The sequence below is a fragment of the Eubalaena glacialis genome, chromosome 18, assembly GCF_028564815.1.
Source record: "Eubalaena glacialis isolate mEubGla1 chromosome 18, mEubGla1.1.hap2.+ XY, whole genome shotgun sequence".
NCBI classification, from domain to species: domain Eukaryota; kingdom Metazoa; phylum Chordata; class Mammalia; order Artiodactyla; family Balaenidae; genus Eubalaena; species Eubalaena glacialis.
In genome coordinates, this window is record NC_083733.1 from 35721157 (window position 1) to 35736986 (window position 15830).

Below are 15830 nucleotides of genomic sequence, written 5' to 3' on the forward strand. Positions count from 1 at the left end.
GGGCACTGGCCCAGGAGTGAGGAAACGTCAGTCTAATCCCGGCTCATCCACCCTCTGACGGTGCAAGCTGGGCAAGTGGCTCTGTCTCTCAAGAGGTGTTTCATTCTTTTTATCTCTAACATGACTTTAAATGCATTCCTAAGTTCTGTGGTTCTGGTGCACAGTACAAGATAGCAAGTCAGAGAAAAGAAGAGGGATGGTTGAGGGCCTGTGTCTGGAGACAGCTTCATAGAAGAAGAGAGACTGGCCTTGGGTCCTGAGGGCATTCGGGGAGGAGGTTTAAGAGATAAGAAAAAGCTCAGAACCGAGGAAGAGTCAAATGGCAAGACCACCTGGCCAAAATCCAGAGTGTGATGACGGATGGTGGTGGAAGCAGAAGGTATGCTTTGGCCAGATCCCATCTGACTAGTCAGGTGTGGAGGCGCCCTCGAAGCCAGGCACTGGATTTGTGTAGAAGAATGGTGCTGTAGAAGGCCCTGAGCAGAATCAGAGACTGTGTGGCTGTATTTCAGGGTCAGTCTAACTGGAGTCAGTGCAGGTGGGTTAGAATTAGCAGAGCCTGGGGGTGACGTGGGACACTTTGTGCCTGAGGAGGCAGAGCTCCAAGTGAAGGAAGTACCTGCCAGGTGGTTTTTTTTTAATTTTTATTTATTTATTATTTATTTTTTTGGGCTGTGTTGGGTCTTTGTTTCTGTGGGAGGGCTTTCTCTAGTTGCGGCGAGCAGGGGCCACTCTTCATCACGGTGCGCGGGCCTCTCACTGTCGCGGCCTCTCTTGTTGCGGAGCACAAGCTCCAGACGCGCAGGCTCCGTAGTTGTGGCTCACGGGCCTAGTTGCTCCGCGGCATGTGGGATCCTCCCAGACCAGGGCTTGAACCCGTGTCCCCTGCATTGGCAGGCAGACTCTCAACCACTGCGCCACCAGGGAAGCCCTGCCAAGTGGTTTTGAGATGTGAGAAGACAGGACTGAAAATGCAGAATTTACTGTCATTGCATCATAGGCGATCATTGAAGCAGTGAGGACAGACTATGCTAATCTCAACTGTAACATCAGAGGGATTTCTCCCTTTTTCTAATACTCATGGGTAGACAAACGGATTACTACCTGCAAAATGTCAAACTTTTAAAAACACTTTTTAAATAAAACCTTTACTTTTACTTAACTGCTGGAGAATAAATTTTAAATATTTTTCTTCTTTTCTTTTGAAATTTGTTATCAGGTTTTGAGGTGGGGAACAGTTTTTAATCCTCTATACCAGAGGTTACAAGTTAGGGGCCAAATCTGGCCACCACCTGTTTTTATAAACATGGAATTTAGCTACACCCCTTTACTAACGGTTGACAGTTCCGTGGCGCAGCAGACAGTGCCTGGCCTTTTGCAGAAAAAGTGTACTCAGTCATGTTCAGTACTGTCCCGTGTTTATTTTCCGCCTGCTTTCTGCTTCCTTCAACAAAATCACGGCCATGGCCCCCAGGTAGTTTCATTTGAGCCTTGCCCTCAACTTGTTTCCTGGAAGCTATAAACTGAGTCACTTTCACAGTTCTCCAGAAAGGGGATGCAGCCCTCCCGGAGCCACAGGCATTCACGAAGCCTTTGGAAGTTGTGGTGGTGAGGACCATGTCATGGAATAGTTCTGATCACAGCTGCTTCTGCTTCAGCAACAAATTCCTTCATAAAATTCATAAAACATTCTTAGAGGCCCGTGGACTAGGGCTCTCTAGAATGGGCTCTTTTTCTGAAAACAAAAATAAAAGGTGTAATAAACAAGTATTGCCCTGAAGCTAAAACTGCCTTCTACCACAAAAGCACACTCAATGTGTGCTACCTCCTATCATGGGTTCTCTCTTGGCTTTGCAGAGCAGCAGACTATTAGAGGAAATTATTAAATTAAATAATTAATTATTAAATTAAAGTTATCATGGTGAAACTTAACATACTTTAAACATGCTTTAAACTGAAATAAATTTTACTTTTTCTCATATAGCCATGGTCTGAAAAAGTTCTTTTCTTGTCGTGGAATTGCGATTGCGGTTGAATATTTTTGGAAGCTTGGCAACAGAAACATCACTGTATTTGTCCCGCAGTGGAGAACAAGGCGTGATCCTAATGTCACAGGTGAGGCAAACTGATTTTTCCAGATTACTAATTAGGTATTTAATGAGTTGGCTTGTAATTGCAACACACACTACTTAGAATAGAGTCATGTGCCACAGCTTGAAAAACAAAACTGTAAATTCGTTGCACCCAGTAAAAAAAAATCAGTTGAAGAGTGTTACAGCATAAGAAATACTTGGGGGAAGGATGGAAAGTTAAATAGCTGTTTATATAGAAAGTTATATTAGACTTGATTATATATCACAAAAATTTTCTTTGACTTTCTAAAAAGTTGATTAAATATGTCTTTCTGGTAGGCTGGGTTTCTTCCTCTTTAAACAGTATTTTTGAAAATGGCCATTTGATAAATTCGGAACCCTCAAAGAGAATGTCTTTTTAACAGTCTGTTTAATAGCTTAATATAAGTCATTTATGTTAATTGTATGGTACTGCGTGGCTGACCTGCAGGCCACACACAAAAGATTTGAACTTATTATAGATCCTTAAATATTCCATAGAAGCTTAAAGTTTTTTTGTTTCTTGGGTCGTAATAGGAAGACCAGTGAAAGGGCTATGCCAGGCAGCTTAACACATCAGATTACCTGGAAATAAAAGGTAGATTGGGAGGAGGAAGCGTGAGAACAGGACTCACCCAACACATTTACAACAGGAAGTAGAACTTAGTCACTGTTGAGGTGGAAATGGTAAAACCACATTTCCCAAGTATCCCAGCTTGCCCCACTCAGGGGAATGTATTGGTCCTAACAGAAGGTACTTGAGAAATGAGGCAGATCCACTCATTTCAGTTATTTTTGCAGTAAGATCCCTGTAAGAGTCTTGTAAGCCTTATGTGCTGTGCATTTCTAGAATCATAAAGACACCATGTTTGGGCATTTCAGCTTAAGTCAGTGGTGAGTACCATTGTAGGGAATGTCGGTGTGGGGATCTTAGATTCTGAGCTTTTAGCTTCTTTTTTGCCCATTACTCGTTTGTGGCTTTGGCCCTCCTTTATCCTCTGTCACAACCCACTCCCATGAAGATCAGTAAATATTTGTACAGATAACAGAGAGAGGTTAGATAGGATGCCAACCAGAGGGAGATTTGACAAACTCTCGGAATATGGACCAAGCAGGCCTTTCTTGGGATCGGGACAGAGCAGTTTGTCTGCTTCGACTGCCATCACTCTTCCTGTTCCCACCCCTGCCCTCCCTCCCAGGGACTCTCGCCCTTACTCTCTTTGTCCTCTACTGCTTGTAATGTGGCTGTGAAAAAGTTTTTAAGATCCATTAAATATAGGTTTATGGTTTACTCTTCTTAATTTAAGAAGCAAATGAGTTGAACAGTTTTAAGTTTAAAAAATAGCTAAAGTCAGTTTTTATGTTACATTTGTCTTAGTATATGTCTTGCTTGATTTTTTTTTTTTTTTTTCCCCTTCCCAGTAAGTTAGTAAAATTGAGTCTTCTTGAGTCAATAGAAAAAAGGTTTCCCACAACTCTCCAGGTGAAACATTTGGGAGTGCTTTCATTTATTTAAATATCTGGGAAGATAGCCTTTTTCTGAATGTGTATTCAACTTATTCCATGAACAGAACAGCACTTCTTAACCCAGCTCCAGGAGCTCGGAATATTATCTTTAACTCCTGCACGGATGGTCTTTGGAGAAAGAATTGCTTCTCATGATGACAGGTATGAAAGGCTGGTTTCCCTTCTAAAGCGGGTGTGGGGTGGTGAGGAGCCAACCGCCTGCTCCACCGGACGGTGGGCACACTTGACTCGGGTTTGAGAATTTTAACGTTTATGGTCATTAAGGTTATACGTTCAGTGGTCTTTGCTGTATGGTTTAGGGAGATTACCAAAGAAGCTGTTGAGTTAGAATTTTTAATAAAACATGACTGAGAATCTATAAGTAAAAGCAGATACTGAGTTTGTAGTCTTTTTTGATACTTCCTGAAAGTAATGTTTGTCTTGTCTTAGTCTGGCAGCCTCAAGAGTGGTTTTCAAACATTTCTCTGTCTCCTGGTTATACTTGGCCAGTGACTTAGTCTGTCATTGTGATGCCTGAGCCCTCAGTATTTCTTCCACGTAATAGAACATGGTCTCAGCTGCCCCTTGTGTTATAGGAATAAGCTGCATTTCTTAGGTTGTTACATTGCTCAGAGAGCAGGTGCTGAGGTGACAAGTGTCTGGGAACCTAAACAGTGGCTGCCTGTTCTTTCCTCTCCTGCCCTCACCCTCTTTCTTTCACTCTGGCCTCTAGCACTTAAGCCCCCTAATGGTTTAGCCTCGGCTTTCTACCACAGTACTCCCCCACATTGAAGACAGTGCTTAGCTTGTAACCCAAGGTAGTGAGTGATGGTCAGATGGGTGAGATGAAAAGAGGGGCTTAGCAGGGGAAGGGGACTTGGGGTGACAGCGGACATTCAGCAGAACGTCCAAAGGGCCTTCTCACTGACAGCCCCTTACCCTTCACCAGGCTGGTATGAGAGACCAGATCTGATGGGGAGAGTCAGAGGTGGCCTGAAGAAGAGTGTGGGAGGAGGCACCTTTGGGCCGGGGCGTAGGTGAGAAGGTACTGGAAGAGTGGGATGGAGGGCCCACCCTTGCTCCAGCTCTAAGATACTGGGTAGGGACCCTGGAGTGCTCAGGTGAAAAGGCAGGTTGGACCGCCAGGCTCGTGAAGAACCTTCAGATGCTCTAATGCTGCAGCTTCATTCTCACACCAGCAGAAATTGAATGCATATGCAAGTGTGTAGGCTAGGCTTTTGCTTAATTTATATGGCTCTCTGGGTTTTTAGCAGATGTGAGTATGTGTCCTGATTCACAGTACATGCACAGAAGCCCTTACTACCTATTTTTGTTAATACGTCTGGGCAGACATTACCACTTACAGTTCATGCCAGTTAGAAATAATTTAAGATATTTATTAATAAATCCAAAATGCTAAATCATATTTACTTACCAAGGTTTCCTAAAATTTCTGAAACTGATGAGGCTTGTTTTTTAATCTTCTTTTAAGTACTCACTACTATTAATAAAAGCAGTTGTTTGCACCTTTAATTCTAGTAGTGATTCTCTTATTTTATTGTTTCATTATCTTTGTCTACATTGCCTCAGGCAAATGCGGTCATCCTGACTAGGAGATAAAACTCATATTATCCTCACAAATCTCTCATTAAGAGGGCTTGAACATGAATAATTTCCAACAATGAAATAGAATTCTCCTTAATATTTAATTCTTAAACTTTTTGATTACCATGTATCTTTTCATAATTTGCATTTGAGTGGATCTATAACTTGGACTAAACTGAATGGCAGTTCTGGACATCTCTTCTTAAGTCAGAGCAGAAAATGTGAATTTAGGCATTAAAAAAAAATTGCAAGGCTGACTGTGTCAAGCAGCTAATCTTAGAACCAAAGTACCGTAGCTTAGCAACTAAAAACCTAACAGTGATTTCACAGGCTTGTCAGCTCTTATTCATTCTCTGCTCTAGTCCTCATGCATTATCTTATTACCACCCTTTATTGATAATACAACTTCTCTAGAAAGATGTATAAATTATGGTTGAGATTATTTTGAAGAAGAGTTAGATTGTATGAAAACCAGATCTTCATTTATAATTATTCTAGTAATTTCAGATGTTCAGTATTTCAGATTGATCTTCAGTTGACAAGGGCTTAACTTTTCTGCTTCCCAGCCTTGGTTAAATTCTTTGGTGATTTTCCTGTGAAGAGGAAATCCTTTTGTTTTCTTATAACACAGCTTCTCTGAGCCAGGGATGCCTGCCTGCTTGCCCGTTTTAACCACTCTTATATTACCATAGGTTTCTACTACACTTAGCGGACAAAACTGGTGGCATAATTGTAACAAATGATAACTTCAGAGAATTTGTGACTGAGTCAGCCTCTTGGAGAGAAATAATTACAAAAAGGTAATATTTTCTTCTTTGTCTTTGGTCAGAGATGTCTTCTGTTGTTTATGATTTGTTTTGCGTCCACCTTGGAAGCAGTGTAGGGGACCTAAAGTATCGTAAGACTACGCTCCCAGTCCCCAGGATGGCTGGCCCATCTCAGTAAGTGGGAGGACTCAGCACAAAGCAGTGGCTCCAGCAGGTGATGTGTGAGCACGCTCTGGTGCCCACAGGTGTCTCCTAGAGATCAGTTTTCCCTGGCAGGAGGCAAGAGGCACATCTTTGTGGCACAGTTAACTCTCTGTTAACTGTGATGGAGCAGAAATGGCCACCTAACTTCACCTTGCCCTGATGCCGAGGGATACTTGAGCAAGGCATTGGGCCTCCTGACTTTACTCAATTATGAAATATGAAGGTTGGGGTTTAATGACAACTATGAGTTCATCAAGAGGGTAGGACCAAAATCAATATGCTGATTGGGTTTTCACTTTTGGGAGAGGAGAGAGTGTTTCTACTTTTTACTATCTGATGCTTTTCTTGAGCATTTTACCATCATTTTACCAAGTTTAGTCATCTGTATTGAAAACATGTTGAATATCATCCAAAATAACAGAGTCAGGAGTTTGCAATCACTACTGTAAGTTTTTTGTTTGTAATGACACTCTGAATGTGTTCAACTGCATTAAGATCAGTGAACACAAGCTTCCAGGACTTTCCATTAACAAGCATCGTCTGACAAGTTACTTAACAAAAAGCAATAGTCTTATGGTAGTGCCAGGGATGAGTCATAAATGCCACAAATGTAAAAAACATAACTCAAGGCCTTGTATATCTAGTATGACTAGTATATAACTAGTGTAACTACATACTTACCTCTTTAGGGGTTTCACAGTTGCCCCTTGTCTGATATTTATATTTTGTTGAATCATTGGAGGATTTTAGAAAATGATTCTTTGGTTCATCATTTTAGAAAATGATGCCCAGGTGAAAGTTAATTACTGTACGCATTTTGACTGTTAAAAAACTGTTGTTGATAGCTGAACTCAGAATTGGTCTTTGACCTGGGTACAGTTAACAAGCCATTAATCTTCTAGTATGTGTTTCTGTTGAATCTGTGCCCTGGGCTCATTGTCAGTATTTATTGGACACTCATCTGTGTATGCATGGAAGGTTTAAATGCAGTCAAGACTCAGTCACACACCAACCCATTGCCTTCAGAATTCATAAAACAAGGCAGAAACCAAAGTCCAAGCAGCAAACCAGTCATTTGGACTTTTTTCTTTTTTAAACATTTTTGTAGACTTGATAAATCATGCTCAACTGACCTTCAATATTCTTTCTTCATATACTGTTTCCCTTTTTTAAAAGAACATCAGTGGGTTTGCTTATGGACTCATTTATTCAAAAATTAAACCTTGGTTGAGCACCTGTTGTATCCTCAGCACCTGTTGTATCCTCAGACAGTCTTTCAGTCTTATTTTTCAAAGTTACATTGAAAGTCAGGAGAAGAAACTGCTTCCCAGGCCCAGATAAAAATCTGAAAGTCTTGCTAAGAAATGTGAGAGCCAATAGGGTAAAAGTTTCTTACTCTATTGTATTGACCAATATTGGTATCCAAAAGAGAAATTAAAATGGTTTAACTGGGGTGTATTTGTTTTTTGCTTTAGGCAGTTAAGCAGTCTTTTAATTTTTTTCTCCAGCATTGTAATTGTTCTCCATGTTGTAGATTGCTCCAGTATACCTTTGTGGGGGACATATTTATGGTTCCTGATGATCCTCTGGGAAGAAGTGGACCTCGATTAGAAGAATTTCTTCGGAAGGAAGTCTTCCTTAGGTATTTCCTTTTCCAGATTGTCTCGCATTTACAAGTTTGTTTCAGTTCTTTGTGCTTCAGCGCCAGTGCTCTCTCTCTAAAGATTAAAAATGGCATTTTATTTTTTAAAATAGCCTTAGATTTAGTGCTGGTGAAATATATGTGGAATGTCTCCCAAAGACCAAATCTTCATTTGTGGTCCTTTTGGTTTTAATCCCAGCAGAGGATGGGGAGCCAAATTTCCTGTAGGTCTAAGAAGACAAAGCAGATTTTGCTAGTGGTCACTTATTAGTGAATGCTGCTTCGGTTCATTGTGTGTGTCTGAATATCTTTTTTAAGTTCATTTTCCCAAGTCATTTGCTTTGAATATTTTATGCTTATATTAATTTATTTACTATTCAGGAATCACTGCCTGGGGAAGTGTTACTTTCTACCTCACTTAATAGAGAAGCCAGTATTCTTTATTTATCCGAAATTGATTTGATAGCTTAGGTTTTCTTTGTTGTGGATTAGGGTTTTTTGTTTGTTTGTGTTTAAAGACATGTTGCTAGTGGTTGTTTCTGTTTTCAAAATTCTCAAGTAATGGACGCTGTTAACTAAAGTGTCCTGTGTGCCTAAGTGGCAGATCATATTCCCCAGTGATAGACCTTTTCCCTTTTTTAAAGTAAAACAGGCTACATTTCTGTGTATTTCTCAGCAGATGTTTGCACAGGGATGCTATGGAGGTCTAAACTGAAAGGAATCAGACGCACAGCTCCCCCAGCTTTTTAAGGCAGTGAGACTATAGCTGATCCTTTCCATTTATAACAGGATCCTTTGGGGGGACGGGTGGTTCACACAGAGCTGTCTTCTGCACACAAGACCAGCATGATTTCAGCTCCCAGGTCTTGTGAATCATTTCTCTTTTGAGCCTTTGGGTTTCATTACACAGATGAGGACTTAGTTCCCAAAGGTCCTGCTTCTCTACCGACACCAAGAGAACGGCAGCCATTTTTAACACCTGTTGGATGTCCGTATGTCTCATTTTTCTTCCAGAAGTCTGAACTTGGAAATCCTCTGCTAGGCTTTAAGACCTGAGGCCTGTGTGCAAGCATCAAGGCCCATGGGTCAAACAATGGAAGGAGAGTTCAGGCTCCTTCTACAGCCTCAGCAGCCTGGCAGCAGGGTCAGTCCTGCCTGCTCACCTAATGGCTCTTCACAAAAGTGTTAACTAATTGAATAAGAAGTTAGTAATAGCTCCCCCCACAGAGGGACTGAGCTTTTGAAGTTGGGAAAAGTGTTCAGTCAGCCCCATTTCTCAGCTGCAAGGCAGAGTCAAGTGGGAGGCTTTTTAACAGTACGGACGCTGTATACACACTCACGTGCATTCAAGTTGTGGGCACCAACGTCTCGCTCAGACTAGGGGGGCTGGGGAGGCAGCCTCTCTGCCCAAAGTGGGTTCCTTTTTCTCAGCCCCATCAACCAGGCTCCACAGAGAATCAGAATCTGCAGGAGAGTAGGGCCCTGTTTCCAGTTCTTTTGAAAGCTTCCAGGTGATTCTGGTACACCCTGGTTTAGAGCCAAGCAGCTGGATAGGGTCAGTCCTCACAGCAGCAGGCCAGGGAGGTGGAGTCGCTCATGAAGAGCTAGCATTCCCTGTCATGACTGGTCGGGAATTGGTGTCACTGGCATCCCCACAGGCCCCTCTGTGGACAGCTGCCATCCCTGCCTTGGCTGCAGTCTTCTATCTTGCCTTCAGAGGCCAGAGAGCAGCTCCTTGAGCCTTAATGTCAGCAGCAGATGTTTAGACAGATTTCTTGTTTATCTCATAACCCAGCTCACCAGGACTTGCTTCCATTCACAGAGATATGCAGCCCCTACTCAGTGCCCTGCCAAATGTGGGCATGTTTGACCCCAGCTTCAGAGTCCCTGGCACCCAGGCAGCCAGCACCAGCCACCAGCCTCCAGCCCGGATTCAGGGCACCCCACCCAGCCACTGGCTTCCTCAGCAGCCCCGCTTCCCACTTTTGCCAAACCTTCCCAGCATCCAGCAGAATCTGCCCATGCCAGCACAGAGATCTTCTGCGGAAACCAACGAGCTAAGGGAAGCCCTTCTGAAGATCTTCCCTGACTCAGAGCAAAGACTGAAAATCGACCAGATCTTGGCAGCTCATCCGTACATGAAAGACCTGAACGCGCTTTCCGCCATGGTGTTGGACTGAAGGCCGTCGGGAACTGGGGCTCTGGGCTGAAGATGCACTCAAGCTAGTATCTGCACATGGCAGCAGGAAGTGACATAATGTGAAGAAGCCAGTTTCCCAGTGGAAATGCTGTTGTAGTGTATAGAAAAAAAACAGATGTTTTGTGTATAAAAAAACCTGGGTTTTCAAAACCAGCTTTTTTCTATATATAAACTATGCTGCTATTACAGATTTAACATTTTCTGTAAAAGGAAAGTCTACATTTTCTGCCTGTTCAGAACTGTTTAATAGCAGTTACTCTTGAGTGTACTTAACATTTTTATGTTTTTTAAACTATTTTCCTTAACGCTGAAAATATTGACAAATGGATATGATTAGCCTTTCTAAATAAAAAAAGAGTTGCTTTCTTAGGGAAAGCAAGACCTCTTATATTTTCTTGAGATGACTATGTCACATCCGCTAACGTGAAGTGTGCTCACCCCTCCCAGCCTCCTCTGCCCTCACCCCTGGAATTAGAGTACCTAGGAGTTAATTTTGCTCCTCTGGGGTCTTTCATTGGAGCCATTTGTGAGAGTGAACAAGTGGTGCCACTAGATGGCACCTTGTGCCTAGCCGTTGTTAATGACCAGGGCAAAGTTACATGCACAGAACATCCAGGCCGGAAGAAACTTGAGAGCTCACGCAGTCCAGCCCTTCCTCCCCTCCCGCCCTGCAGAAGAGGGAACTGAGGGTCGGAGTGCCCTCTGTCTGGAGGCGCCCAAGTCCACAGCCGTGGACCGGATTCCTCGTCCTGGGCTCAGACATGCTCACCAGCCAGACCCTGACTGACTCTAGAAGTCACATATTAGCTTCTGAAGATACTAGTGGGATGTGAGGAAGTTTAGTGAAGAGCCCCATCATTATAGTAATTTCGTGTCCACAACCTTGGGAGACCCCCCCCCCATGTGAAGTTTGTGCAGCTTTGCCAAAAAAATGGTTTTCTATTCTCAAGAATGACCCAAGCCAGTAAATAGCATTAGTAGCTTCTGTGGGGACCCAGAGCCCCATATTTATTTTTCCTGTGTTTGTCTCTCTAGTGTCCTCCTAAGCTGCCCTTCCTGTCTGTGAGTCTTTCTCAGAACTGATATCTTAGTGTTGTGTTTTCAGTGTTGCCTAAATTCTGTGTCAGTGAAATTCTTTTTCTGGATAATTAATTCCTAACATCTTTATTGTTCTCTGGACCTTCAAAGGGCTTCGTATTTTACACCTGTTCTCTCCCTAGACTGCTCATGGTCAGTTTCACGTCTGCCTTGTAGATCACATCTCTCCCGGTCCCCAGAAACAGCTGCCGAGGACTCGGTGCCGGTTTGTTCTTCATGGTGAAGGGACTTAGTTGGCCATGAGCAGACCTAGGTGTCTCCCCCGATGCTCCCTCCAGGTGTGTCTGACCCCCGCATCCCTCGAGGGGTGAGTCCAGAGTCCTCCAGGTGGCCAAACTCGTACTTCAATCATGTTTTCTCTTGGATGCCTTTAAGATGCTTCCTACTGTGGAGCTGCTTGTCAGCAAGGGGGCAGGTTGCCCGAGTCACCCAGCTATGCACGTGGAGGTAGAAGACTCGAGGCAGGCCGGAAGGCGACATTAGTCCCAGCCCCTGTGCCTCACCTTCACAACTGATGGTTTTTAAAACCAACAGCAGAGGTGTGAGGGCTGGGTCTTGCAGTGACTCTGACCTTTGGGGTCAGGGTTTTGTCCAGCAGCCTTGCCAATCCAGCACTTCTCCTGTTTCAGAGAAGGACCTAGAGGGCATACCTTGATTGCCAGGACTTAGCCACAGGTCTTCCTGGAAGGGGGCTGAGCCTCCACTGATGCCAGGTAGAGCTGGCTAGGCCTAGAGGTCAGGAGTTTTCTGGGCTGTAGAAGTGACTTGACCTTTGACCTATGAATTGTGTAAGCCTCTGTGGTCTTCGTATTGTTTCTGAGAGCTCTACCTGCCCCTTTCCACTTTCTCGGCTGCAGGAAGGAAGAACGTAGAAGACCGAGTGGGAGGAGTGTCAGAAAAGCATTACTTACTTACCTTGGTAAATGAAACAATTCATGGTTCTTTCTGAAATCTATCAAGTTTAGTTAAATTTAATATTTTAAAATTCAATTTTCAAACCATTATTAAAAAAAGTCATTACTTGTTCTCAGGCTCCTCTTAATACTAGGCTCAGTGTTGATGCTATAAAATATTTCTTGATGGTCTACCTCCCATGGAAGAGTTCTAAACTACCTTGGGAGTGTCAGCGGCAGTGCTTCCTGTAACTCCTTGGGGCTGTAGGGGGCTGTCGTGTGCGGTGGCTCTGCATCCCGTATTCCATGGCATTCCATGGAATGAATAAAGTAGGTGGCAGGGCAGAGGATGCCACCCTCATTCAGTAGACTGGTGTCTGATGCTCAGAGAGGTTGTCCAGGGTTAAAGAATAAGTAGGTGGTGATGCTGAGTGATTCCTGAGCCTGCATTCTTCCCCAGGCCCCAGGCTGCCGCCTCTGGGAGAAGAAAGACTGGTTTGACCTTTCTGTCAAGTAGCCGGTGTTTGAGACCCTGTAGGCTGCCAGCTAGAAAAACAGTAAGAAGGCCTCTCAGCCATCCTGGATGAAGGGTCAGCATTGTTCTGGCAGGCGTAGCGGGCCATGGCTGTGTCTCCAGGGACTCTGTGGGCCTGTTGCAGCTTTTGGTGTCAGTGAGAGGAGGGATGGTTTTGCTTTATTGCCCAGGCTTATTGTGGCACGTGTGGAATATGATCCATGCATAGAAGCCCATGAGGCTCTGAGCGTACCCCGCCACTGCCAGGTCCGTGCCCCTCCCCCCAGGCACTGGGCCCCGGCACCACCCCCTCTCAGGCCCAGCCTGCCTCCCACACACCTGAGACGCTGCGTCCTTTGGAGGTCCCTCCCCAGTTCCGCCTCCCCACCAGCCCTTCCGCGTCCCCACCTGTACTTCCTTCCGTCCGTCCGTCCGTCCCTGGGCCCATCTCCTCTCATCTCCCAACGGTAGTTTGTTTGGTTAGTTACTCAGACTCCATTTCTGCATTATCTACCTCTCCATTATTCCCCACGTACTCCAGATCCTTGAGATTAAAATAACCTGATTTCCCTAAGGAACTGTTTGTTGCTACTTCCCCCCCCACCCTTGCCACTCTTCACTCCCCTGTCTGCAAACTTGGCCTCCACCCCACCACGTGGGAATAGTCTGGGAAAGTCATCGGCGACCGCCCAATTGCCAAATTCAGAGGCCTTTTCCCAATCCTTAATCTCCGTGTCCGCATTCAGTGATCGTAGCATGACATCGTTGACCTTATTTCCCTATTTTCTGAGATTTCCCTCACTCCTAAACAGTCTTCATTCCTCTTCCTTCTTTTACCTAAAGGCCAGTTCAACAGGTGGTTCTCAAACCTTGGACCAGCTATGGGACTCATGGTGGGGAGGGCAGCTATTAGTAAAAATGCAGATTGCCGGGCACTACCCCCAGAGATGTTTATGCAGTAGCTCTGGAGTAAAGCCTGGGAATCTGCAACTTCAGCAAGCTCCCTGGATGGTTCCCATGCAGGTGGCCCAGGGACCACATTTTGAGAAGCCCTCACCCTTAGGGGCCAGCACACTTCCCTGACTCCCACCGCCCCTCTTTGCAATGGCTTCCAGTCCCAGCTCCAGCCCTGCCCTTCACGAGTTCATGTCTAGCTCTACCTAGAAGCCCTGGGACATCCTCACATCCACTGCCCCCCAGACCCTGGGCCTGCGTCTGTTCCTTGCTCTCCTTTCCTGCCCCCCCGCCACAAGATCTCCTTGTCCACCCTTGTCCCTTTTTGGCCACTGCCCCCCAGTCATGCTCTCATGGCCTCCCTGTGGGCGTCAGCCTCTGACAAGTTAGCCCGCCTCTCAGCTTTCCCCTCTCCCTCCCAGACTCCACAACCGCTAGATTTATCTTCTAAGAACACATCTCTGCACACCCCTCTTCTTGTTCAGTGATCAGTGGCTCTCTTGACCAGAGTGTCAAGTTCAGACCTCCCTGAGCTTAGTATCCTTGGCTGTCCACCTCCCAGTTGTACCTGACTGCCCACTTTGTATAGCCCACCTGCCCACTCACTGCAGCCACCCAATTTCCTCCGTTACCTGTGGGCTCCCACCTCTGAGTGCATCTCTTCTCTGCTAGAAATGCCCTTTCTCCCAAACGGCTTCCCCGCTCAAAGGCCCAGCCCTGCGTCCTCTGTACCCTCGCCTAAAGCTTCTGACAGAAGCAGCCTCATGGTGTTCTGTGACCCCATAGCACTTGTGTCTTGCTTTCGGCGCTTGCCACTCTGGCTGGTGTCACCGCAGCTGATTGTGTACCGTGTCTTACCTCCTTTTCTAGACTGTGAGCTCCTCGTGGGCAGGGCTGTCTGTGTTCACTCTCTGTATTTCCCACAGCACCTAGCACAGTGCCTTGCACTTAATAGGTGCTGAATAAAGTCTGCTCAATTGAACTGGAGGATGGTGCCTTCTTGACGGCGGCATCTAGCAGCCAGCAAGGCCTTCGGAAATCAGATTCTCAGCAGTCACTCCCTGGAACCCACTACTCTCCATTCTCCCTTCACGTCAAGGCTCTAACACCACCTGGTCCAGGGATGGGCACCTACCCCAGGCTGAGCCAAGCAGTGTGCTCTGATGTCCTGCCCACAGGTGGCCGGGACAGACACCTGGCCAAGCTAAGGCCAGTCAGGACCACTCCTTGGAATTGTCCCCTCTGGTCGTGGGAGGGGAGGCTACGGAGTGTCACACCCAGGTCTGTTGGAGGCTGCTTCCTGCCCTGGGTGGGGGGAGGAGCTGGTCTATAGTGGGAGAGAAGCAGAAGCATGACAGCATGATTCCTGGTGGCTTGAGTTCCAGGTTCCTGTTGTCATGGAAACCTGAGGGCTCTCATGCCCTTCCTCAGATGTCGAGGTGCCTGTTTCCTGACACACTTCACTTTTTCCTTAAGTTGGGTTTACGTCCTTTGAAATCAAGAGTCTTGAGTGAAATACATATCACTGTCCTTACACTTGGCAGATTAAATGAGGGAAGCTCATCGTATCGTTAGGAAGATCCCAAAGACCAGAGCATCAACACTGCAGGAGTGTCCCCCCAGTCAGTTTCCAAGTAACCTCAGGAGGCTCCACCCACACCCTCACGCAGGGTGGTTCCTCCCTGGAACCCTCCATCCCCTTGAGGTTGTGTCTTAACAAATGCCCTGATGTGAATTTCCTTGCTCCGTTCCCTAGCTGGGCAGAGACCAGGCCTGCTTCTTCAGAGTCAGACCTTCCGTACCCTTCCGTGTCCTCACCGGTAAGACAGCGGTGATGGGATCCTCCTTCCTAGCCCAGGGCTGTCATGAGGAAGAAACGGGCCAGGAGCTGCCTGGCACAGAGCCCGCCCAGTGACCGGCTCTGCCCAGCAGCGCTGTGGGCACTTACGGAACTGTTCACACCCTTACAGATCATCCCAGAGGTAGAGATCTTGTCTCCAAAAGCTCAGCAATCTCGTCTTCTGGATTCTGAATGTTCTCCTCTGTCCCTGCTGACTCACCCAGAGTGTGGTCCAGAGCCTCGGCAGGGCCGCAGAGAGGTCCTGCTGTGACCTGGAGAGGACATCGCTCCTCTTCACAGGCTCGGCTCCCTGGAGAGCCCGCTGGTGTCGCAGCAGAGAGGGAACCAGAGGGACACCAGCGGAGCCGCTGCTTGGCCACAGGATGCGCGGGAAAGCTGACCCCTGGCTGACACGGCACCCGCCAGCCCGGGCCCTGCCTCACCTGCTCCTCACGCCGCTCCTTTGAGGTCTCCATCTTGCAGGCCAAGAGACAAG

At 46.0% G+C, this 15830-nt stretch overlaps 1 protein-coding gene across 1 annotated transcript in view; it reads left to right on the forward strand.

Annotated features, from left to right (window-relative positions):
* The window catches only part of N4BP1 (NEDD4 binding protein 1), a 53734-nt gene extending 39258 nt beyond the window's left edge, over positions 1-14476 (forward strand). Inside the window, exons 3-7 of the mRNA XM_061172879.1 lie at positions 1985-2115; positions 3683-3779; positions 5915-6022; positions 7728-7835; positions 9658-14476. Of these exons, the coding sequence (XP_061028862.1) occupies positions 1985-2115; positions 3683-3779; positions 5915-6022; positions 7728-7835; positions 9658-10015 (802 nt within the window). The 3' untranslated portion in view covers positions 10016-14476. The remainder of the gene's footprint in view (positions 1-1984; positions 2116-3682; positions 3780-5914; positions 6023-7727; positions 7836-9657) is intronic.
* Positions 14477-15830: the final 1354 nt, after the last annotated feature.